Here is a 25,624-nt window from a genome sequence, read left to right on the forward strand (position 1 = left end):
TCAGGAGACAAATATGCCCATTTAACCACTCACTCAATACCAGCAGAGGTTCTGTCCTACAAGTAGTCTGTGAGTCTCAAAACTACACTCAAAGCGCTGTCACTCGATGACGTACACGGTGTCATAGATAAACGCCACAGACAATGTAAGCCTTGCAAATGCATTAACCAGGGATGACCACACCTGTCGTTCAGGTGCGCACACTGTGGCAAACTCCAGTTGCGCCCTGAGTTGAGCGCTCTATGCTACGCCACAGCACTCCCGTTTCCAACAATGCGCACAGCCAACCCCAGCTCATTCCTCAATGAGCTTGCGTGTATGACACCCAGCTCTACAACTACTTGTAATTCACACATTGCAAGATGTCGTGATGGCCACCAATCTGGATGGCTTTAAAAGGGGGTTGGATAAATTCCTGGAGGCAAAGGCTAGCAAGGGCTACCAGCCCTGATGGTGGTGTGCTATCTCCAGTATTCGGGGTAATAAGCCTGTGTGCACCAGCTGCTGGGGAACATGGGTGGGAAGGTGCTGTTGCACCATGTCCTGCTTGTTCATCCCTGGCCGATGGCCGGTTGGCCACTGTGTGAACAGAGTGCTGGACTAGATGGACCCTTGGTCTGATCCAGTATCAGAGCTCTTCTTACGTTCTTATGTACGTCTCAGTGACCATTCTCTTATGTACAGTCTCAGAACGGCAAGCAGAACACCCTGGCAGCCCCGTGACACCAGGCAAGCAGGCTGGCTAAATCTTTGGAGAGTCAGAAAAGCAATATTTGGGGGAGGGGTGTGGGAGGGGAGGGGGAAGAGGAGACTTGCTGCAATTTTTGCAGTCATCTGCAAAACCTGAATATGAGCCAACGGTGTGATGTGGCTGCGAAAAAAGCAAATGCCATTTTGGCCTCCCACACGAGAGGCCTTCAAGAGGCAGCTAGACAGCCATCTGTCAGGGATGCTTTAAGGGGGATTCCTGCATTCAGCAGGGGGATGGACTCAATGGCCTCATTGGCCTCTTCCAGCTCAACTATTTATGATTCTATAACCACAGGAAGGCAGAAAGAACTTGCAGTCTTTTCAAAGAGATTTCCCCCCCCCTTCTTTACATCCCATCCTCCAGAAGAAAAAGAACTTGGGGAAAGGAAAGAAGAATTTTTGTGAAGGAAGAGGCTTATCTTGTCAACCAGCAACACACCCCATTTCTTTTCAGCCCTTTCAAACTCCCCCAAACGCTTAAACTGTACACACACTTCCCTCCCCTTCCCCTGCAATTGTAAGTTCCTTGGGGCAGAGACCTGTCCTGTGTAAAAAGCACCCATTATACACCGATGCTGTGATATCGGCAGATGAAGAAACAAACATTAGACCCCTTTACATCTCAAGTCTTCAGCCTAAAAGAGATTCTGGATAGTATCAATAAAAAGTTGTGGCCGGGGGTGGGGGGGGTGGGGAATAGAAATTAGTTAAGTTTACATGGGGGTGGAAAAACCCGGCTTGTGCTCTAAAAGGAGAAGAAAAATTAGGGTCCCCTAAAAATTAATGAGGTAAGACTCTCTGCACTCTAAAAGGAAAAAGAAATTGGGGAGGCCATAAGAGTAATGTGAAAAAATCAATTCAGTATGCTCTCAAAAAGAAAATTGGGGGGACGTCTGTAAGAATTATGGAGGAAAAATCAACTTCCTATGGTCTAAAAAATGAAGAAAATGGGGTGTCTGTAAGAATAATGAGAAAAATCAACTCCCTGTGCTCTAAAAGGCGAAGAAAATTTGGGGGTTTGTAAGAATAAATTAGAAAAAACAACTTCTTATGGTCTTTAAAAAAAAATGGGGGTATCTGAAAATTCAATGAGGAAAGTCAACGTCGTGTCCTAAAAGAAAAGGGAAAGAAAATAGGGACCTAAAAAATAAATGTGAACAACCAACCCATTGTGGTCTAATAGAAGAAAATTGGGAGGGGGGTCCCTAAGAGAGTTTGGGGGTTCTCTTAATTAATAAGAGGGGAAACCTCCCTGAGCTCTAAAAAGAGAGCACTTAGGGGGTCGTTAATTATAATTAATGAGACAAATCGACTCCCTGTGCTCTAAAGTGAGAAAATTGAGAGGGGGGTCACTATGAGAATTTGGGGGTTCTCCTAATTAATAAGGGGGGAACCTTCCTGAGCTCTAAAAGGAGAGCACTTAGGGGGTCGTTAATTATAATTAATGAGACAAATCGACTCCCTGTGCTGTAAAGTGAGAAAATTGAGAGGGGGATCGCTAAGAGAATTTGGGGGTTCTCCTAATTAATGAGGGGGAAACCTCCCTGAGCTCTAAAAAGAGAGAACTTAGGGGGTCGTTAATTATAATTAATGAGACAAATCGACTCCCTTTGCTGTAAAGTGAGAAAACTGAGAGGGGGATCGCTAAGAGAATTTGGGGGTTCTCCTAATTAATGAGGGGGAAACCTCCCTGAGCTCTAAAAAGAGAGAACTTAGGGGGTCGTTAATTATAATTAATGAGACAAATTGACTCCCTTTGCTGTAAAGTGAGAAAATTGAGAGGGGGTCGCTAAGAGAATTTCAGGGTTCTCCTAATTAATAAGGGGGGAAACCTCCCTGAGCTCTAAAAAGAGAGAAATAGGGGGGTCGTTAATTAGAATTAATGAGACAAATCGACTCCCTGTGCTGTAAAGTGAGAAAATTGAGAGGGGGGTCGCTAAGAGAATTTGGGGGTTCTCCTAATTAATGAGGGGGAAATCTCCCTGAGCTCTAAAAAGAGAGCACTTAGGGGGTCGTTAATTATAATTAATGAAACAAATAGACAACCTGTGCTCTAAAGTGAGAAAGTTGAGAGGGGGGCTCGCTAAGAGAATTTGGGGGTTCTCCTAATTAATAAGGGGGGAAACCTCCCTGAGCTCTAAAAAGAGAGCACTTAGGGGGTCGTTAATTAGAATTAATGAGACAAATCGACTCCCCCCTGTGCTGTAAAGTGAGAAAATGGGGGTGTTTTCGTCTCTATTAGTGGAGAATGGGAGAAAGAGGCAATGAAGCCCATTAATGACCTCCAGCACCAGCACCCCACCCCCCAACACACACCTTTCCCTTGACAAGCTCCTCCTCTATTTAAATTTACCTGTCCTCCCCCCCAGCTCACTGCTGCTATTGGCTGCGGGCCTCCCTCCTCCTTCTGCTCCTGCAGCCCCAGTGAGACGCCGCCGAGCTGCAGCGAAGGGGGAAGAGACGGACACACCTCAAAGGCCGAGACGAGCGGTTTTTTGGCCTCTCTCTCTTCCCTTCCCTCCCCTTCCAGGTGGGCAGCGTCAAGCCTCCTCCTCCTCCTCCGGCTTTGGCTCCGCCCCTCACCTCCTCCTCTCGCGAGAGACAGAACAGCTAACCCTGCCCTCCTACCTTCCCCACCCACCACCCCCAACCAACCGCTCGGCTGGCCACGCCCTCTCATCCCCCAAACCACGCCCACTAACTGCTTTCAGGGCGCTTCTCTTTCTAATCCAAGCCGCGCCCTCTATTTTTTTTTTTAGCAGTTATGTAAACGAGCTCCTCACGCCCCGCCTACTTCTTCCCCTTCGCCCTTGCTCACGATTAGGAGGGAGAGGCGTGGAAAACAGTTATATATCGAGCTCATTCCGCCCCGCCCCGCCCCGCCCCCCTCGTCGCCGGGAACACGCATGCGCCGATTCGAACGCGCGCTGCCGTTATAAAACGGCTCCCGCCGCCTCGAGAAATAGTCCGCGCGGTTCTGTTGTTGTTGCTCTTTACCCGGTCGTGAGCCCCATTGAACTCAATGGGGTTTACTTCTGAGTAGACATGTCGAGAGTTGTGCTTTTAGCCGTCGTCTGGGAGTCGGCCGTCTCCTCAGGCCGCCCAAAAGTTCCTCAAGGAGGCCCTACGTTTCACACAGAAATAGTCAATAAAACTCCCCCATGTTTAAAGCCTCTGTACAGAAAATGTTAGGCTTCATATTATTATTATTATTTCTTGAGAAGACGTGGTCCACAAAAATAGCATATATTTAGGTGCGTCAACTGCCCTGAGAGCATAATAGGCTTTTTTTTCCTGTCAAAATAGGCATAGGATTTGTGCCCTGAGGGAAAAATCCCGTGATTTTCACAAAATTTCTTTATTGTAAAGTTGTAGCAAAAATAGCTACAATTTCTTACTATTTGTAAGTCTGTTAGGCCTTTTCGTAGGCCTGTTTTTCTATCGAAATGTGCATAAAATTGCATGCTGAGGGAAGGAAGCTGCCATTTTTACAAAATAGTTTAATATTTTGTACTTTATACCAGTAGTTTATACCAGTAATAGTTTATATTGCTGGTAAGCCACCTTGGTAGAATTTGTATGCCTTGAATGGTGGCATATAAATAAACACATCAAATAAACAAATATCTTTTACTTTATTTAAAAGGATTTTAAAGACAGAACTTCCTCAACTGCCCAGAGACCTTCAGCTATAGGGCGGTATATAAATGTAAATAAATAAAGCTGTACACAAGTTTTTTTAAAAAATATGCAAAAATGATACGAGTAATATTCAATAAAATTCTATAAAACACTATAAAAACAAGTAACACCTATAAAACTTGCCTCCCCACAGATTATGGGAAAGAGCAGCAGAAAAATAACAGGACTTCTCTTCAGTCTTACTGAAAACCTGGGCTAGTATCCGATGTTGGTTCTACGTAGAGTAGACCCATTGAAATGAATGGAACTGAAGTTTCAACTATAACTTCTGCACAGCAGAAGGTGCTTAGGAGTGATTGTGTTGATGCTCAGATCATCTCAGAAGCGAGCATGGCATCAAGAGGAAGTTGCCTTAAGGAAGTTGCCTCAGACCATTATTCCATCTAGTCCAATATTACAGACACTGACTGGTAGCAGCTCTCCAGGCTTTCAGGCAGGAGCTTTTCTTGCCCTTACAAAGAGATCGAACCTGGGACCTTCTGCATGTAAAGCATGTGCTCTACCACTGAGCTATGGCCTCTCCCCAGGAAGTGATCCAATCATGACAAGTGAATCATTTGTACCCCATGACGAGTGAGACATCTGCATCCCATGAGTAGACAACCATTCTTGGACCACCATCTTCCTGTCCAGTTCAGAAAACTGGTCAAGAGCATCCTGTTGCTCTGTTGAGGCACCTTGGCATGAACACTGAGGTCCCCCAAGAATGACATCAAGGCGGTCCTCAATACCAAATCCGACACAGCATTTATCAGCTCAGGCATGGAGACTGCTGGGTAGCATACCAGCAGAATCCCTTAATCTGTCCCAATTGCCCAACACAAGACAGAAATAGTCAAAACTGGGACCGGACTGGACCTGTGAAGAGGATATTCTAAATAATCTATGCCCTCAAGCCTATGCTGGTGCTGAATTGATTACTGAGGTGGACAGGGACCACATCCCAGCAGGGACCAAGAGCCCCTTGGTGTCACTCCTCCTTTTCACCATTGCAACCTCCTTATAGAATCATAAAATAGTAGAGTTGGAAAGAGCCTATAAGGCCATCGAGTCCAACCCCCTGCTCAATGCAGGAATCCACTTCAAAGCATACCCGACAAGATGGTTGTCCAGCTGCCTCTTGAAGGCCTCTAGTGTGGGAGAGCCCACCACCTCCTTAGGTAACTGGTTCCATTGTCATACTGCTCTAACAGGAAGTTTTTCCTGATGTCCAGCCGGAATCTGGCTTCCTGTAACTTGAGCCCATTAGTCCATGTCCTGCACTCTGGGAGGATCAAGAAGAGATCCTGGCCCTCTGGGTGACAACCTTTTAAGTATTTGAAGAGTGCTCTCATGTCTCCCCTCAATCTTCTCTTCTCCTTGTTCACCTTCCTCTTGCCCAGACAACAGTGTTGGTGAGAAGGAAGAGCACTAAATGCCACGGCCTACTTGCTTACTGCTTGTCAAGAAAGCAAGTGGAACCAATGACGAGGAAGTATAGGAGAAGCAAGGGAAGATGGTGACAATGACAGTGAGGTCAACTCACTGAGGGAGGTATCCATGGAGGCTGTCTTGCACAAGGTCCCTCAAAAAGCTGGAGACTAGCATTTACCCAGATTTCGATGCTACAAACCAGCCCCAGCCCCAGCCCCCTTACTCATGGTTAAATCATGGATTGTGATTGGGCATTCAGTAACTCCACAGGGCGAGCAGACTAAGATGGCTACTTTCGGACCACTGCTTGTTCCTGGTTAGCAGTTCCCCTAGCTTCTGACCTGCCCACTTCCCTGCCACGTTCTCCATTATTGATAGCTCCTTTGTACAGGCATTGGACAAGCTAGGGTCCAATGCCTGTACAGGAGGTAATTTCACAAATTCTACTGTATTCTGGTCCCCTCCAAATGTGTTGGACTGCCACACTCCCACAATTCCCAGCCAAGGCTGAGGAATGTAAATAAAATGTGATGATCCTGCACAAATGTGCATTGCTGCTGCATAGACTTGCAGCCAGCACTGCTTCCTTGGCACATACAGACAACAACACGCTAAGCCATGGTTAGGCCTCTAACCATTTTGCAGCAAATGGTTAGTGAGTGTCTTTTACATAACTGTGGTTATGTAACCACCATGGTTAGGAATGGTTCACGCGGCACACTAAGTCATAATGTTTAGCTCAAAATAGTTAGTGACCAAGGCTTAGCGTGCCTTCTGAACAGGATAGGTACATTTGTCCCAATGTACACATTTTCTTAAACGTAAGTTATGACTGACTAGTGAGAAAGGGATTACTCTGCAATCTGATACACACTTACCTGGGCGTAAGTCCCATTGGGCACAATGAGACTTACTTCTGACTAACCACGCATGGGATTGCACCAATGGAGAGGTCACCCGCACAATATCCAAAAATCCAGAGAAAGCTCAGGAACCGCCTTGCATTGTTTTGTTTTGTTTTCTCTACAAAATGGTAAGAATTATTTCAAAGATACGGTTAGGGAAAGATTACATACCTCACTAAAAACACACGAAGTACTAAGAAATTTATGGCAGCTACTTCCTCCGGCCAGAAACGGTAAGGCGCTTAATTATGGACAATAGAACAGACGTTAATTGTAAGCCTCACTCATTCAGTATTGAATGACTTACTTTATTACATAGCTTGGAAAATGTTAGATTATCCCATAATGACTTTTGTGGGCCATGGTTCCACGGTGAACTGCTCATTGTTAAGGCTATGACATCAAAAATGGGAGCCAATCAGGTGCCACTTCCTACATGGCTTCCATGTCAGAATCCCATTGGTTGAAATGGTTTTTTTATCTTCCTAGCCAATGGTAATCCAGATAATGGTGATGAAAAATGGGCCGTTTACGGAAACCCAAATAAAATCAACAATGGCAGCTCCAACTTACACATTGGCCATGATCCATCGTGTAGTTCAATAAGCATCCAAGGCTCTGTTGTGTTGTAGGACACTATCTGCTGAATGTTCAGGATTCCTGTTATTTGTCAACGAGCAACATAAGTAAACGGTCGTACAGGGAACAGTTCCAATACATGACAAGTTCAGCTTTTTTAAAAAATAATAATTTATTTCCTTGCAGGCTTTGAGGCAGTTCATTCACAAAAATAACAATTATCTTTGAGTTCTCTAGAACACCTGTGATTCATTTAGGGTGCAATGTTATGCTTGTTTAGATGGGAAAAACCTTCTATAATTCCCAACGAAAAGCTGATTTCATTGTCCAATGGGAAGCATGGCTAGCTGGGGAATGCTGGGAATTATCAGATTTTTTTTCTGTCTAAACATGCTTAGGACTGCACACTTAAGGTCTTTTCTTCTTCACCCCACTGAGTCAGTTACACCCGTTTTATTTATTTATTTGTAACATTTATATCCCACCCTACATCATTAAGATCTCAGGGCATCTCCTCCATTGCAAGAGAAAAATCTGACCTTTTTCATCAAACGGTTTATTATGGAAACATTCATTTCTATTTCTCCGTGCATGAATGCATTTTAAATTCTGTTAAAAGCAGCTTGCAAAGACTTACAAACATGCAATTTTTAGAAAGTACTAAAGCAACTACCAAAAGGGCTGAATAGAAGCCAGAAAGTAAACACCACTGAAGCACATGGAAAAACCTAGCCAGATCCTGAAAATTACTATGACCACTGTCATAGTAATAGTAACGTTCTGGAAGCCCCAAGGTGGCTCCGCTATGGCGCTGCATCGATTATACGACACAGCAGCCATATCAAAGCCATCACAGGGCTTTCCAGAGAAGACCCACTCTTTAAAAATTGGGGACTTACCCTGATTTTTCAGGATGGAGCAAGGTGAGCATGGTGGCCCTTTGGCCGTCTAACCTCACTCCATCCTTGATGCGGAAGCGTGGCTGGACAGATCATGACCCCTGATTGGGCACCATCCGCCCGGACAGTGGGTGGGCATGGCCGCCAGAATTCCCACGCATTTTTCTTGACGTGGGTACGCAATGTATACAGGCTGTCTATAGGAAGACCAGTGTGAGAAAGAGACAAATAAGCTGCAAGTATATGATTGTAGTTGTAGTTAGATCTTTGGTCCCAACGCTGCAGTCATTTGTAAATGCATCACATTAACTGATATGAAGTCATCTTGATTTAAAATGGCCATGGTGCACCAGTTTCAGAAATGGACCCTAAACTAGCTCAGTGCAAATAAATCCCCGTCCTACCAATATATATATATATATATATACAGAGCTTCAGGAAAACTACTGGGCCTGTGGTTTCCTCACAGTCAATACCTTTTATGAGACAATTTGATAAATTACCACCACTTCAAAATGACATTTTTCGCTTGCAATATATACATAATCAAACAGTTCGTAAACATATACAAGTGCAGAATAAACATGGCGGAAAGAGCGTTGCTGTGAATCGTGTCCACCAGCATATTCACCAGGCCGGTGAAAACGTTTGCTAGCAAGAAATACAAGAGCTGGTTTTTGTTTACGGCGCTGATCATGCACACGCTTCGAAGTTTTGTTTCGCCGTCTTTGGAGTTGAAATCGTGCTTCTTATTTGTTGCCGATGGCGGTGCAAAATCCCAGCTGCAAGGAATGTTGGCTCCGTCCACCAGAAGCTTCGCGAACACCAGAATGAGATCAGCCACTAAAAAGCAACAAAATAGTGTCAGGCCGTGAGCGACGACCCACACACAAAAAGACAGGTTCGCCATCCGTCGGGATACAGTATCAACATAGGTCTGAGTTATGTGCAGACATACAAAGAGGAGGAAAACGGCCACCAGAAAGAAGCCGATGACTCCAAACCACTCCCTCACTGTGCTTCTCTTCTTTAATAAATACAAGCCTACTTGCACACTAGCCATGTAGATGGAAAGGTAGCCGATGACCGAAAAGATGCCCTCCCTGTTGGCACTGAAGAAGCCAAGCCTTGAATCTTGCCCGTCGCTCCCGTGCAAGATGAACGCTTTCAGAGGCGTAAAGTCAAGAAAACATTCGTAAGACACAGCCAGCGTCACCGCGACAATCCATGCCTTGCGCACAGGGAACACAGTCAAAAGCAGCGAGGCGGCCATGCGTACGGCCGCTAAAGTGAAGAAAAAGTTCCAGTGGACGCCATATTCAGATACGTGCTCATGGTAGTCCACGGCCTTGACGCTCACCAGTCGCCCAACGCCAAGGAGCACCAAAGGCCAGACAGCGAAGAACTGCTTAGCAAGATAAAAGAATTTGCGTCGCACCGCGCCAGGTTTCATCCGGACCTCTGGACAAACCACGGCATTTCCAAAAACAAACGATCCGACTCCAAAATCCATCACTCCCGTTCCGTAGGTCTCCGTTTTGGCGTACCGTCGGGGGTACTGTGGGAAATCCACAGCCAAAATACTGATGGACGTCAAGACGTTGACGAACACTCGGAACACCGTTATCGAGGGAATGTACTCCGGTTCCAAGTTCACCTGCAGGAAATCGCTCAGGATTTGCTTGAGCGGCACTTTGGCGTAGCTTGTCCTCCAGCTGCAGATGACAGCAACCATGCCGGCACAGAACACTACAATGGAAAGTATCACCAAAGGTAGAATAGGAGCCAAGACTGTACAGGAGAGCACTGGAGGGATGACCAAAACAGTAAAATCAAGAAGAAAATGGCCACTCATTGAACATAACGGTCTTCCGTGGTGGAGAAAATACCAGGTCAACAGAAGTCCCCTGGAGAGTAGACATAACGGTGCAATAGGCAGGCCGATGGAGATCTCAAGCAAGGTAGTTCCATTCAGGTTACTTATAAAGTCTTCTTTTACTACCTGTTGTGGCATTTTTCTACCTCCGTAACGTTATGCTTTTTAAAAAGAAGAAAGAATCAGAGTTAGAGGCAGAATTAACGGCACGTCCCCACCTTTCTGAGCCACGAAGCTCATATCCTGATTAAGGCCCCTCCAGCCTGGTTGCAACACTTGTATAAACCGTAAATAATGAAGAGCTATTTATTATTTCTTTACAATATTTCTATACAGCCCAATAGCTTAAAAAATATATATATTCCAGAGCGGTAAACATAGGTATAAACAGTAAAAAGAAAAAAGATTAAAAAAGAAAATTAAAATTGTTCAATTTTAGGACCAGAAAAAACAGTGGCTTGTCAGTTGGGGAAGGCTTCTCAAAATAGAGTTGTTTTCGGGACTCCGGGAAAAGCCTAGTGTTGGAGCCTGCCTGATCTCCGGGGCAGGGAGTTCCACAGAGAAGGGGCCACCACACTAAAGGCTCTTCTCCTGGTGGACTCCAATCGGACCATGGGTCCATGCAGAACCACCAGGAACATGCCCTCCAATGACCTTAGTGGCCAGGCAGGTTGGTCAGGGAGAAAGTGCTCCCTCAAGTATCCTGGTCCTAAGTCGTTTAGGGCTTTGTACACTAATACCTAAACCTTAAACCTGGCCCAGTAGTCAATAGACAGCCAGTGTAATTTCCTCAGCAAAGGAAATATTTTACTTGCTTTGTGGTGCATTTGGGATCTTGGCCTTGGTCAAGGTGGAGAGGGGTCGCTTAGCAACAGCATCCTCCCCTCACACTCTGATGTAGCAAAATAGCTAGTTGGTCCAGGATGGACGAGGACGGATCCAGCAGGGCTCCTCTTATGTTCTTAGACATGCATAAGTCGGCACTGTCCATCTATCACCCTTAGGTAACTTTCCTTAGAATTAAATCCCACTATGTTCATTAGGTATCTCAAATAAATTTGTATAGGATTGTAGCCTTAAGTTTTAAGCTGCGGGGGTGGGGTGGGGTTAGATTCAACAACCCGCAAGCAGAACATGAGTGCAACAGCACCCTCCTGCCCATGTTCCCCAGCATATTAATTTAAGCAGCAATAAAATTATCCCTATTAATTTAATCAGCACCAATGGACAGAGGATGAGAAGCTACTGGGCCCTGCCCCAAAGATGTTACAATTTTTATGTGAACTAGCTTTGGTTATTGGGCAGTATAGAAATGAAATAAATAAATAAATAAATAAAAAATAATAAGCCTAAAACTGTATGCACACTTACCTGGGAGTCAGCTCCATTGAACACAATGGGGCTTACTTCTGAGTACTCGTACATAGGTTTGTCCTACAAGTAGATTTCACATTGTGGGTGGGGGGACGGGACACTGGCCAAGGGTTTTTGAGGCCTGTTACAATTCAACTGTCACCTTGTTTTTCCTCCTAGAAACATTTATACTATATACATCTCTGGAGTGGGCAAGTTTCAGCTTGTCTCTCACCACACCCTGGCCTCTGAGCGTTGCAAGATCCTTTTGCAACTACAGGTAAGATGTTGCCCATGTTTAATTGCAGCTCAGAAAGCTTTGATGAAAGACAACGTGTCGGTAGCTAAACCAGCTTATTGACAGTGCTGGTTTTGAGTCTGTCTCTGTCTCGTGTCTATGGTGTCATACAACCTAAACCAGGGGATGGCAACTGATGGCCCTCCAGACGTCTGTGCAGGACACGGAATAAGGGGCTCAAGTGTCAGGAAGACAGATTACGGCTGGACAGCAGGAAAAACTTCCTGGCTGTTAGAGTGGTACGACAATGGAAGCAATGACCTAGAGAGGTGGTGGGCTCTCCCACATGAGAGGTGTTCAAGAGGCAGCTGGAAAGCCATCTGTCAGGGATGCTTTAAGGAGGATTCCTGCATTCAGCAGGGGGTTGGACTAGAAGGCCTTATAGGCCCCTTCCAACTCAACTATTCTATGATTGGCCCTACAACTTCCATCAACCCTCGCCAGTATAGCCAATGCTGCAGGATCATGGGAGCTGTATGTCAAAACTTCTGGAGGGCCCCAAGTTACCCACCCCTCCCCTAAAGTTCAGTTTTGCGGGGGAGGCAATAGGTTTCCCAAACACTTGTTTTTATTCAGAATTAAGAACGTAAGAAGAGATGTGCTGGATCAGCCCAAGGGTCCATCCAGTCTAGCATTCTGTTCACAGCGGCCAACCAGATGCCTGCGGAAAACCCACAAGCAGGACATGAGTGCAGCAGCACCCTCCCACCCATGTTCCCCAGCAACTGGTGTACATAGGCATACTGCCCTTGATCCTGGAGGTGGCATACAGCCATCAGGACCAGTAGCCATTGACAGCCTTCTCCTCCAGGAATTTATCTAACCCCCCTTTTTAAACCATCCGAATTGGTGGCCATCACTACAACCTGTGGTAGCAAATTCTGGTAGCAAAGTCCTTCCTTTGATCTGTCCTGAATCTCCCACCAATCATTTCATGGGATGACCCCACTGAGTTCTAGTATGATGGGAGAGGGAGAAAAATGTCTCCGAACCTCATTTTCTCCACGCCTTACATGATTTTGTACACCTTTATCATGTCTCCCTTTTCTCACCCTTTCCCCAAGAATATAGTAATTTGCAATGTTGCATGTTTAGAAAAAGAAATCCCAGTACATACTGAATAGGGCAGTGTTTCCCAACCTGGAGCCCTCTGGCTGGGGACAATGGAAGTTGTAGTCCAACATGTCTGGGGAAGGTTGAAATAGGGCAACAAAACAATAGGTGAAATGCCATCTATGAGTACTTACCCCAAAACCGTGAACAAAAACTAACCATGTCTACTCAGAAGTAAAACCCACTGAATTCAATGGGACTTACTCTCAGGTAAATGCGCCCAGGATTGCAGCCTAAACCTTATATATGTGATCAACAACCCCCACTCCAAAACCTTTGGGCATGCATCCTGGTGTGATCAAGTTTGGCTTTCTTTTATATATGTAAAACAAATGAGGGAAATTGTTTAATAAGAAGTATAACTACATTTTTGACAGGGATTCCAACATTTGGTCATGGCAGTCTCTCTCTTAAGGGATGGGGCTGAAATTCTTTCGGTTCGCACGTACTTACTCTGCACTTCCCAAACAAATATGCAAACCAGAATGTAATTTTCCTTGGCTTTTTGCACTCCTCTGAATTTTGTGATGCAAAAAATGCAGGCGAGAAATGCATTCCTTAGGGGGAACTGCATGCAAAATTGCATCCACTACAACTCCCATTATCTCCATATGACACAGACAATGGTTTAAACACATCCCACCATCCCCAGACAACATTTAAGCACTTGTCAAGCAACCATGCTGGCTGGGGGATCCTAGCAGTAAGCCTTTTTGTCTGTCTAAACATGTGTAGGATTTCACCTTTACTGTACAATCCTATAGGTGTCTACTCAGAAGTAAGTCCCATTTAGTTCTACGGGTTGTACTGCAGTGTAGGATTGCAGCCTGATAGGAATTGGGGAAATGTGTACCTAGAAAGGTTTTTGAAGTAATTGCCTCTATTATTTATTTATTTATTGCATTTATATCCTGCCTTTTCCCCTCCAAGGAACCCAAGGCGGCGTACATAATCCTCTTCCTCTCCATTTTATCCTCACAGCAACAACCCTGTGAGGTGGGTTGAGCTGAGAGTCTGTGACTGGTTCAAAGCCACCCAGTGGGTTTCCATGGCCGAGTGGGGACTAGAACCCGGATCTCCCGACTCCCAGTCCAACACTTTAGCCACTACACCACACTGGCCCTCAGAAAGTATTAGTCAATATACAGAGGTTATTATTATTATTATTTTAAAGAGGATAAAAAGAAGAGCAGGGGTTGTAGGGTTGTAGGTTGTAGATAAATAACTGATCTATTTAGTTAGATCAAAATATTCTCACCATCAAAGGAGCAGCCTACAACGAAGGATCGAATTTGCTCTTCCTTTGAGAAAAGATTGCATTTAAAACCGAAATCTAGGTTTCTTCCTTTGCTCTGCAGTGTTCATCTGTTTACTTCCTGTAGTCACAACCTTCTGCGAGGAGAAAGTAAATAAGGATTTTGTTTCATGATGCCGTTTTCGTCAGTAAGTAGCCTGCTAAACCACATTGCCTGATTCATCAGACTGCTTAAGCAAGGCTTTCATCAAAATTACACAGATTACTAAGGGCATTAAAAGATACTAAAAAAACTAAAGAAAAAAGAATTGCATCCAGAACCTATGCATGTTTACTCATAAGTAAGTGCCATCAAGTCCAACTAAAAAGAGCAGAGATTCATCTGGCATCTTGAAGATTCAACAGATTTAAGCTGCAATCCTATACTCACTTACCTAGGGGCAAGCCCCATTGAACTCAATGGGACTTACTTCTAAGTAGACATGTATAGGAGTGCAGCTATTGTGGTAGACGTTGCCATACACGTCTCAGTTTTGGGATGCCACAGACAGCATTGCAGAGCGGCTTTTGGTTTTGTGTTATTGATCTACTGTTTTCCCCAACCTAGTACCTTCCAGGTGACCTGGACTACAACTTCCATCACACACAGCCAGTATGGTCAGTGAGTTGGAATGATGGGGGCTCTAGTCCCAAAGATCTGGAAGCCACCAGGCTGGGGAAAGGTTGGAGCTTAATTGTGTGCAAAATTAACTTTTACAGCCATAGTTTAAAGGCACAATCCTATGCATGTTTAGACATGTTTATGCATGCTTGGGGTTGTAGGACTTTTCTCAGTCTGAATCTGCATGGGATTGCACTTTTAAGTCTGGCTTTATGTACCGTCCAGAACACTTCAGGGCAGCACAGAAATCTAAATAAAAGTCTTAGCATACTAGAGTAAATTAAAACCTGTACGCTACTGGCATAGAAACCATTGCCTCTGTTTAGACCAATGTGAATAGAATCAAACTTTTTAATAACTTGCAATTTAGCCCTTTCATGCTGGCATTTCTGTTTGGAAGTTTCTTTGTCCCAGGACAGCTACATTATAATCCGTCAACAGAATGCTATATGGTGAAATGCCTTCCTACGGGTTTCCAAACGTTGCCATTTCTGTCGGATTTCTGTGCATTTTATCATTTTTAAAACTAATTTTGTACAACACCGAGGTAACTTGGTTTATAGGCATCTAGCCAAGAAATATAAGATTCACACTTTTGCATACAGACTGTCTCATATGTCTTGTAGAAGAAAGAAATCTCTGTCCACACCAGGCATAATTCATAAAAAAAAAAATCTATCAAGGCATTTATATGGGATGGCATTGATTTACACAGCAGAAATTTCTATTGTAGAGCAATGCAGATTACTGGTGGAAAGACAAACTATTCATCCATACATTGCTTGTTTGCTGTCTATCTCTGTCTTGCCAGCCAATCCCAACTCCAGTTTTAAATCCGGAGCAACCCAAAGCCACCAGGTGGGCTTGGTTTGCACACATCCAGTTCAGCTCTCAGCTTTCTGTGTTGAATATTCATCTCCAGTAATAGACTCCCTGCAAGTAAAAATGATAATAATCTAGCACTTTGCGTGCTAGTTTTCTACTTGCAAGGAGGACTGCTGGTGGTTTGAATGCAAGGAGGCAATCAAGCATTTTGATTGCACCCCACTCAACATCTGAAGCGATTTGGCAGCTTTCATTTTATCCCCACGTGGTTTCGAACCAGTAAGAGGATGGATGTGTCCCCTTTGCCACCCACCCCTACTCGATCCGAATCGGAACTGGATTAAAGCTGCGATCCCACGCGCACACTTTTTCCTGGGGCGTTGGGCCCATTGATTTCAGTGGGACTTACTCCCGAGTAAAACATGCAAGGTGGCGATCCCACGCACGTTTTCTTGGACCGCTAGCCCCATTCAACCCAGCGGGGTTTACTCCCTTGTAAGCAATGCAGGGCTACGATCCCACACACGGTCCCTTGGGCGTAACCCGCCCTGAAGTCAGTGGGGCTTACTCCCGAGTCAGCATGCACAGGACCGGGCTGCGATTGCACGCACGTTTTCTCCGGAATAAACCCAATGCACGCAGTGGCCTTACTCCCGAGTAAGCAATGCGGGGCCACGGTCCCATGGGGGCACGCACAATCCTGGACTGCAATCCCGCGCGCATTTTCTCTGGAGTAAGCCCATAGAACTCAGCCGGCCCTTACTCCCAATGCAAGTCCTCCTTGGACGCGAGCCCTATCCAAGCCAGCGGCGCTTACTCCCTTGTACGCATGCAGGGCCGCGATCCCGCGGACGCTTTCTGTGCAGAGATTCCCTTCCGAGTCGATATTGCACCGGGTTAAGCTGCGCGTGTTTCCCGCAGGCGGGGCGCTCAATCCCGATCCGTCCAAACCTTCCCGATTCAAATTCAGGTTCCTCCGCCTCCTCCTGCGGTAGCTCCGCCTCTGCCCGGGACTGAGCTCCCGTCCTCAGCCTCTCCTTCCCGGCTGGCTCCAGAGGACATTTCTTTTCGCTCCTCCGCGCACCGTCCGCTCCTTAATATGGACCAGGTAAAACCGGATTAAGCCAATTAGTATTCCTAATTTCTTGCCCCTATCGTTTCCCTATGAATATAGCTGCAACTTTTCTCCCACCACGCTCAATCCCCGGCACCTATTTCCCTCACCCACCTACGCCCATATGCCTGCTCTAGAATCCTTTCAACGGTCGACAAAGGAACGAGGTGAGAGTTCTCCTGAGCGTGTGCAAAGTTCCTCCCCATTCTCCATTGAGAAACTGAGTTGTGGGGGAAGAAACTTTGCGAAAGGAAGGGTTGGAGAAAGCAGGATTTGGAGGAAAAGGCCCTAGTTTCCCGACATCCCTAGCACACGTGTGCGTTGTGGTCCTCCAGCTGCTTTGGAACTACAACTCCCATCAGTACTGAGTTGTAGGCTGAAAGATTTAGAGGGTCAGTAAGTTGCCCATTTGTAACCAATGGGGCTGAAATAGAAACCGTAAATGATAAATAAAAACAGCACCTCAATAATTTTAGCATCTAATATTGATCCTATGCATATGTAGACAGAAAAAAAGCCCTACAAATCCCAGCGCTCCCCAACCAGCCATGTTGGCTGGGGAATGCTGGGAGTTGTATGATTTGGTTAGATGAAAATAGCCTCATCATAAAAACTAGGAAAAAAAGTCCTGCAAGTTTTTATTTCCTTTTTTTCTCTTCTTTTTTAAAAGTTAACCTTGACTGATACAAGTAATTCAAAGACCTTTCTAGACACATGTTTTCCCAGTTATTATAAGGCTGCAATCCTACATAGGAGACTACTACTCGTTAAATTCAGTAGGACTTACTTCTGAGTAAACACATTTAGAATTGCACAGTAAGCAAAATTCTTGATACATTCAATGAGAGAGAGAGAGAGAGGAACAGGGAGAACAGTGCTATTTACTGATTTAATGGATTTATATTTATATAATGCTGGACATATTTAAAAATATCTCTGAATGGTTCACAAAATACAGTATAATATACACTGAAATGCAATTGAAGTTCATCAAAATGGCTAAAATGTTAATATAAAACATTAATATGTTATTATAATTCATCACATTTCTATGCTCTCTGGGAGGTTTCACAAAGGTTCAACATGGTTAAAAATACAATATACAGGTGTAAACTGATTTATATAAAAACATATTAACAGATAGCATATACACAGACAACGTCAATCTAAAAACAATTCTAAATCATCAAGGAAAGACAAGCCAGGACCTCATTAAAGTTCATAATATGCTGCCAGATGGCTAAGAGAAAAAGGATAGTTTTTGGCACCAGGTGGGCCTCGTTTGGGAGATAATTCCATTAAAACCAGTAAAAGCAATTAAAATAACACTAGGGTGACCATATGAAAAGGAGGACAGGGCTCCTGTATCTTTAACAGTTGCATAGAAAAAGGAATTTCAGCAGGTGTCATTTGTATATATGGAGAACCTGGTGAAATTCCCTCTTCCTCACACCAGTTAAAGCTGCAGGTGCCCTGCCCTCTTTTAAATCTGGTCACTCTAATATAGCTCCTGCACTTTAACCGTGGTGATGAAGAGGGAATTTCGTCAGGTTCTCCATATATACAAATGACACCTGCTGAAATTCGCTTTTCAATACAACTGTTAAAGATACAGGAGCCCTGCCCTCCTTTTCATATGGTCACCCTAAATAACACCATAATTGCAAATAAACAGACAGGGAAGCACACTCAGCCTGGGAAGGCCTGGGTCTTTAATTGAGACCTAGCGCATGATACAGTTGGCACCTCCCAAATAACAGGGGAGGTCATTCCATAAATTGGGTGCCACCACAGAGAAGGGCCCGCTTCCTGGATTCCTGCAAGATGGAAGCCTGCAGGTTGTGGTACCACCAGGAGGACCTCATCCGATGATCTTAATTATCACACAGGTCTCTACTGGGGAAAGCAATCCACCAAGGAACCTGGTCCCAAGCTGTTCAGAGCTTTATATGCCAACCTAGGGTGACCATATGAAAAGGAGGACAGGGATCCTGTATCTTTAACAGTTGCATAGAAAAGGGAATTTTGGCAGGTGTCATTTGTATATAAGTAGAACCTGGTGAAATTCCCTCTTCATCACCACATTTAAAGCTGCAGGAGCTATACTAGAGTGACCAGATTTAAAAGAGGGCAGGGCACCTGCAGCTTTAACTGTTGTGATGAAGAGGAAATTTCACCAGGTTCCCCATATGTACAAATGACACCTGCTGAAATTCCCTTTTCAATACAACTGTTAAAGATACAGGAACCCTGTCCTCCTTTTCATATGGTCACCCTATGCCAACCGCAAGAGCCTGTACTTGCCTCGGTAGTTAATAGATAGCCAGTGCAGTTGTCTCAGCACTGGTTAGGGTGACCCTATGAAAAGGAGGACAGGGCTCCTGTATCTTTAACAGTTGCATAGAAAACAGAATTTCAGCAGGTGTCAATTGTATATTTGGAAAACCTGGTGAAATTCCCTCTTCATCACCACAGTTAAAGCTGCAGGAGCTATACTAGAGTGACCAGATTTAAAAGAAGGCAGGGCACCTGCAGCTTTAACTGGTGTGATGAAGAGGGAATTTCACCAGGTTCCCCATATATACAAATGACACCTGCTGAAATTCCGTTTTCTATGCAACTGTTAAAGACACAGGAGCCCTGTCCTCCTTTTCATAGGGTCACCCTAGCACTGGTGCTATATGTGCACAGCCATCTGCCCCCTTCAGCAGCTTTCAGACCAAGCACAAGGGTAGCCCTACTTAAAGTGCATTACAGTAATCTAACCCTAGCTAACATGGGCCATGGTGAGGCATGATGGGAATTGTAAACCAAAACACCTGGAAGGCCACAAGTTGCCCACCCTGGTTTAGAACCTCTGAAATTGAGAGAGTTCCAAAAATTGAGCTGTCAGGCTCGCTGGTCCTCATGATTTCTATTTTATTTCTTAAGTTGTTTTTAAAAGAAAAAAAATCACAATTTTATTTGTTTTTAATCTGGGACGTTGGCATGTTGCAAAGCCCTCTGGTACCATCTTGAATTTGAAAGACAGATTTTGTGTTTTCGAATTCAACCCCTATGCCTTGTATTTAATATCTTGGGCAAAACACTTCTGTTTCAGTTTCAGTTTGTCTTCAGGGAATGAGCGTTTTGTGACTGGCCATGAGAGCCATTTTATGAATGGGTAAGCCACACCCCCCCCCAGAGCAGCCATTTTGTGAGAGCATCCACGACACTTTCTCCAAACTCCCACCAACCCCCAAAGTTTGAACGCCCTGTTTAGCGTGTCGTCCAAATGGGAGATAGTGGCTTGTTGTGTCCCTAACAGGCCAGAATCGCAACCCAAGTTTTATTCTTGGTGTACTTATCCTGGCTTGTTTCGGAGCGGAAGGCCAGGATCCCCAGTTCAGACAGCATGCTAAACAAATCATTCCTGGTTTGTTTAGCGGTCTTGTTTGCGGGGATGAGCAAAGCCTGAGCAAACAGGCCATATAGTTCCGTCGTGGCAAGCCAGGGTTCTCTGGGACGCTTGATCGGGGAAAATGCATTTTGGGCAAGGGGTTGAAGGCAGGTGCAGCACAATTTGTGTGTTGTAGGAGTCCCAGGAATAGCTGGGCTAGTCCTTTACAAGATGGTTGCAGAGCAGAAAACCCGGGCGCTTTGCCCTTCGGCTGAACGGTTCAGATGCTTATCTTTTACCTACAGACACAGGGCAGATTTTGAAACTGGTTCTGTTTTGAGCAGGCTCTTGCATGGGGTAGGGAGCGGGGCGCGGGATTGTTTGGCTACTGAATTGTTTAAACTTTTGAAGGCCTTTGAACTGGGCTTTGTTGACAAAAACAGAGAGAGAGAGGCGCAGTTCGGACAACATAGCGAAAGGAAGCGAAAGCTCCACTCAATGGTTGAGTTCCTAGGGGGCTCTCCCCACACAACGCGTTCTAACCCTGCCGTTGCGTGACTGTGGGCTCCCGTGGGGTTGAGTAAAATCCATCGCGACGGATGGATGGAGCGGCATAGAAATATAAGAAATGAAATGGAAGGTCTAGAAATGTTGACTTGGCTGACAGAGGGATTGGGGTGAGAATTAGGGTCTTCTCTCCCTTGTCCGGGGTACAGAGGAATAAGAAGTGACTTCTGCCTTTCCTTACCTGCTCGGAAGCTGGTGGAAATGAGACTTCTGAGGTGTAGGGCTATGTTTGGTGGTGCTTGGTGCCGTGCTCGCCAGAAGGCTGGGGTACTCACCCTAGGCGAGCTGGCAAAAGGATTTGTGAGTGTCTAGAGAGGTTTGCTTGGTGCCTACATTGTTTTCCTCTCGTCCGCCAGCTGAAGACCTTTTTATTCTCTCAGTATTTTAACACCTAATTTATCTTAAATTTAAACTCTGCTGTTTTAATCTCATATTTTAACCTATATCACTTTTTGCTGTGTGGTTTTATCCTGGTCGTGCTTTTTATATTGTATTTTGTATTTGTGTTTTTAAATTATTGGTTGTTTTATTATGCTTTTCATGGTTTTAATTTTTGTGAACCGCCCAGAGAGCTTCGGCTATTGGGCGGTATAGAAATTAAATGAAATAAATAAATAAAAATAGTAGTAATTATACCACCTTGTAAATAAACCCACAAAAGCAACTAGCCTCCCAAAGAAAATTACGAGCCAGCTAAAAGGCTTGTAGCTGTGTTTCCGTGCCACCTCGTCTTATATTCTTGCACAGTTTGTGTCTTTATGGGGTGAGTATCTTAATAAATAAGTAGAACGATAGCTGAGGAAATTAAAAAAGCTGTGAGGCCCTGGCTGAGACTTCAATCTGCCAGCAACCATTTGCTGAGTTTACTGTAGCGGGATGAAACTGGCAGTCAGCAAGTATTTAGATTTTTATTTTATTTTTTTGCCCTTTGCGCGTAACTTTCCACAGACCACGCCCCATGCAAAAATGTTCCGCTCTCATTTTCCCCTGAGGCCTTCCTTCACTCCACTGCCCCAATCTGTTTACAAAAGACGGGAAACTTTTACATTTGCGGAGAAAATCCACTCTGCTACCCGTAATCTTCTCGGATCCCCAAAACAATGGCCGAGTAATTGTATAGTCTTGAAAACAAATATTTCTCTTAACTAGATTAAGTTGGTTAGGGATGTGTGTATGTGTGTTCTCCCCACCCCCAGTTTGTCGCACAGCACATTGATGTCTCCAGTTGGCGCATGACGTACTTGGGGAGGTGTAGACATTGTGGTTTTAATACGTATTGTGAGCCACTGAGGGTTTTGTATTATATTCAGCAGTGTATAAAGGTCACAAATAACATAAATACAATAAAAATAAAATAAGTTCCATTCTTGGGGGGGACGGGACACAAAATGGCAGCCAGCCAAGTGAGAGGGAAAATGCCAATGAATTTCCTGTCTCTGGAATTAGTCCTATCTAAAAAGTTGACTTTTAAACTTGGTCCAAGTTTAATTCAGGCATCAGGCCAAACCGTGGTTTGTACTAACCATAGTTTAGAACCCAGACTGTGATTTGAGTTTACAAGCTGACAATGTCTGCTTTTGTTTTCCATTATTGTGCCATACTGGGACTCCGTTGCACTGTGTCCTGCTTGTGGGTCCCTGGTTGACAGCTTGTAGAGCCGGAAAAAGGGCAGAAAGGGGCAACTCAAATGATCCAGGGGGCCGGAGCATCTCCCCTAGGAGGGAAGGTGGCAACAGCTGGGATTGTTTGGCTCGGAAAAAAGGAGGTTAAGGGGTTTGATCCAGCAGGGCTCTTCTTATGTTCTTAAGCAAAGATTACCAATCCTACATACACTTATTAGGGCGTAAGTTCTTATGACTCCCAGGCCAACAAGCGAAGCACCAGGAAGAGTTTAGGATGCCACGGAGTCCCTGCAACGGACGAGGGTCGCTCCTTCTTGCCTGGAAAACGGCCGATCCAATCATGTGATGCAGATTTCTAAATCTCCGGACTCTCTCATATTTAGGGCGCCTGGTTTGTCTCGCTCAAGATTCCTGCAACGTAAAGGCTGCCGAGATTCCGTCCCTCCGGTTGGTTTTGAGCGATTCGCCTGCCGAAGCTCCGAAACGCCCTAAAACGAGGAGGAAAATGCCCACGCAGGTATGTGATGGAAAAGCTAAGGTGGTAGGATGGAGAATCCTCCAGTGATTCACTCAAGGAACAGTTCCGGCGTGTATTTCATGTGTGTCGGGCCACTGCGTGATGTGGCTACCACACCACATGAACGGACTTGGCTGGTGCTGGGAAGGCCAGCTGTTTCTCCCAGCACCTCTCTCTCTCATCGCCGATGATGATGATGATGATTTCTATACCACCCCAAAGCTGAAGCTCTCGGGGGGGGGGGTGTGCATTTATTTATTGCATTTATATACCGCCCCATAGCCGAAGCTCTCTGGGCAGTTTACAAAAGTGAAAAACAGTAAACATTAAAAGCAAATATACAAAAGTTAAAAACATAAAAAGCATAAAAACAACAGTATCCTTGTAAAAACAGCTATTCTGTTTTTACAATTAAGACGACTAAAAACAATATACGAAATTTAAAACCGCAAAAACATAAACATACATCTAAACCCAACGATAAACAACTTTAAGCTATTATCGGTATTTATTAATAATATTACATTCCGATCTGAGATTAGGGATTGTGGAGAATTTTATTTATTTGTTACCTTTCTGTACCACCCGATAGTCGAAGGTCTCTGGGCAGTTCACAGAAATTAAAATCTGTTTGTGGGGTGGTGTTTGGCAAGTTTTCCCAGGCCTGGCCCCACTTTGGGTCCAACTCATCTGTAGCGAGTGGAGCCATTTTCTGGGAATTTTGCGCATTTTTAAAAGTTTGGCAATTTGCACAAGTTACAGCCAAATCTGCCTAAGTTATGGCCAGATTTTCCCAAATCATGGTCATAATTTGTACAAATTCCTCTGAAATTTGCGCAAATTGGGGAACCTTCCCCCTCCCCCCGGCGCCAACATTGGAGAAACAACCCACAGTTTGGCTCACAGACACAAAGTACACGACACGGAACTCATCTAGCCAGAAATGGATGTCCCAGTGCTGCACGTCCTTATCCGAGATGGGAGGTAACAGCTGGGATTCCTCCAGGGGGACGTCCCCTAGGGAAACCTGCCGCCCCTCCGCAGGCAGGATGTGAGAATCTCCGCGGGCCACAGGTTCTGCATCCCTGATTTATTATGACATCCGAACACAGCCAATACCGTATTTGATGTACATGACTTGGTCTATGTCTCCTTAACTTTTAAGAATTGACACTGTATCTGAAGTGGATGATGTAATATCCTACGATCTTGTCCGTGAGTGAACATTTCTTCAATCTCTGCTTTCAGGTCAATGGCCCAAAGGGCGCTGCGTCCATCAGCCACAGCGATGACGATCTGCATCTTGGGGACGAAGTTAAATCTTTCCTGAGTGATGAGCTGCAACTCCATCGCTTTGATGACCTGACCAAAGTGAATCCAGTAACCACCACAACCGGTAGAGTCCAAGAAGTCCTGATCACTTAAGGCTGCTGTCCACTACTCCAGAGCTGGGGGGACCTTCTCCCCACCCCTGACCCCTGGGCCGTATTTCCTGGGGAAATCTTCTGGGGCCTAGATGGTGGGCGGGGCTAGAGCCAAAAGTGGGAGGGCCTAAACCACCACTGCAAATCCCCCTCCCACCGCAGGAATTAGCTTCTTCTTTTTTTTAGAATAGCCCCAATGGATGGTGATTCTTTTGTTTTAGAAAAGCCTAATTGGTTCTCGGAGGGGCAAGGTGAAGGGAGGGCACCACAGGCCAGATGCGGGGGCCACACGGGACGGGGGGGGGGTTCCCTATCCCTGCTGTATAGTTTCCTGGGAGTAGGCCCCACTGAACTCACTGGCACTTTCTTCTGAGTAGACATGTCAATGTCATGTAGAAGGTAGTTTGAAGAGCTAGTCACAGTTTGGGCCATCCTGTTGCTGTTTGGTTATGGGTACGTCTGTCTTACACAACAGGGCTGTACAAATAAAAAGTGTGTCTGCGGCTGTTTTAACTCGGGTCCATATTAGGGACATATGAAGTTGCCTTATACTGCGTCAGACCACTGGTTCATCTAGCCCAATAATGTCAACACGGGCTGGCAGCAATGGCTCTCCAGGGGTTCAGGCAGGAATACTTCCAGCCTTACCTGGAGATGCCGGGGATCGAACCTGGGACCTTCTGCGTGCCAAACGGATGCTTTGCCACTGAGCCACTGCTCCAAAGAGTTCAAAATGGGTGGGCCGCTTTAGGCCGGAACTGCAGCCTTGGTGGCGCCCTTTCCCGCTAAGGTACAACCTTCAAGTGTTGCTTCCTAAGACACTCTAGGAACAAGGTTTCTATGCTAGGAACCATAGGGCCTGTGCCTAGAGAGGCCTTTTCCTTCCCCCTCCCACCTCATTTATGGAGTGGCAGGTGCTGGAGGTCTTGGGGCCATCATATGAGGCCTGCAGCCCAAAGGCTGTGCTTTTTGCACCCCTGACCTATGGCCTCATCTCCCCCCAGAACCTGGAGTGATGGAGATGCAGGTGCTGGAGACCATGTCCTAAGGGACCCTCCTTGAGACACACACACCCATCCAGTGGAGGCTGGTGGCTCCAATTTCAGTGGAAGCTGTGAATGCATTCTGGATTTTAGTCAGAAAACAGCCAGACCGCTAAAGGAGCTATCCAAGGTGATGAACCCGATCCTCGAAATAAGTTCAACACTTTGGATAGCTTAGAGTACTGGCTGAACCCAGAATGGATTCACAGCCCCACCGAAATCAGAGCTACCAGCCTCCGCCGGATAGGAGGGTCTCAAAGCAGGATTCCCACCGAAATCATGGTCTCCACTGTCTCCGCCCACCCGCTGCCTTATGAGGGGGTCCATCG

At 45.4% G+C, this 25,624-nt stretch overlaps 3 protein-coding genes across 3 annotated transcripts in view; 1 reads left to right on the forward strand and 2 right to left on the reverse strand.

Annotated features, from left to right (window-relative positions):
* Window positions 1-3,209, reverse strand: part of GGNBP2 (gametogenetin binding protein 2) — a 33,987-nt gene extending 30,778 nt beyond the window's left edge. Inside the window, exon 1 of the mRNA XM_063146542.1 lies at window positions 3,104-3,209. The gene's annotated coding sequence lies outside the window, so the exon portion shown is untranslated. The remainder of the gene's footprint in view (window positions 1-3,103) is intronic.
* Window positions 3,210-7,519: 4,310 nt separating this feature from the next.
* On the reverse strand, window positions 7,520-14,255 carry PIGW (phosphatidylinositol glycan anchor biosynthesis class W). The gene is made up of 2 exons (XM_063146376.1): window positions 14,147-14,255; window positions 7,520-10,285 (listed from the first exon to the last, which is right to left on the reverse strand). The coding sequence occupies exon 2, from the start codon at window positions 10,260-10,262 to the stop codon at window positions 8,748-8,750; it is 1,515 nt and encodes a 504-aa protein (XP_063002446.1). The 5' UTR covers window positions 10,263-10,285; window positions 14,147-14,255; the 3' UTR covers window positions 7,520-8,747.
* Window positions 14,256-16,648: 2,393 nt separating this feature from the next.
* The window catches only part of MYO19 (myosin XIX), a 35,963-nt gene continuing 26,987 nt past the window's right edge, over window positions 16,649-25,624 (forward strand). Inside the window, exons 1-3 of the mRNA XM_063146418.1 lie at window positions 16,649-16,737; window positions 22,695-22,828; window positions 24,077-24,224. Coding sequence (XP_063002488.1) covers window positions 22,817-22,828; window positions 24,077-24,224 — 160 coding nt within the window. The 5' untranslated portion in view covers window positions 16,649-16,737; window positions 22,695-22,816. The remainder of the gene's footprint in view (window positions 16,738-22,694; window positions 22,829-24,076; window positions 24,225-25,624) is intronic.

This window comes from Elgaria multicarinata, chromosome 22 (assembly GCF_023053635.1).
Source record: "Elgaria multicarinata webbii isolate HBS135686 ecotype San Diego chromosome 22, rElgMul1.1.pri, whole genome shotgun sequence".
Classification (NCBI taxonomy): Eukaryota; Metazoa; Chordata; class Lepidosauria; order Squamata; family Anguidae; genus Elgaria; species Elgaria multicarinata.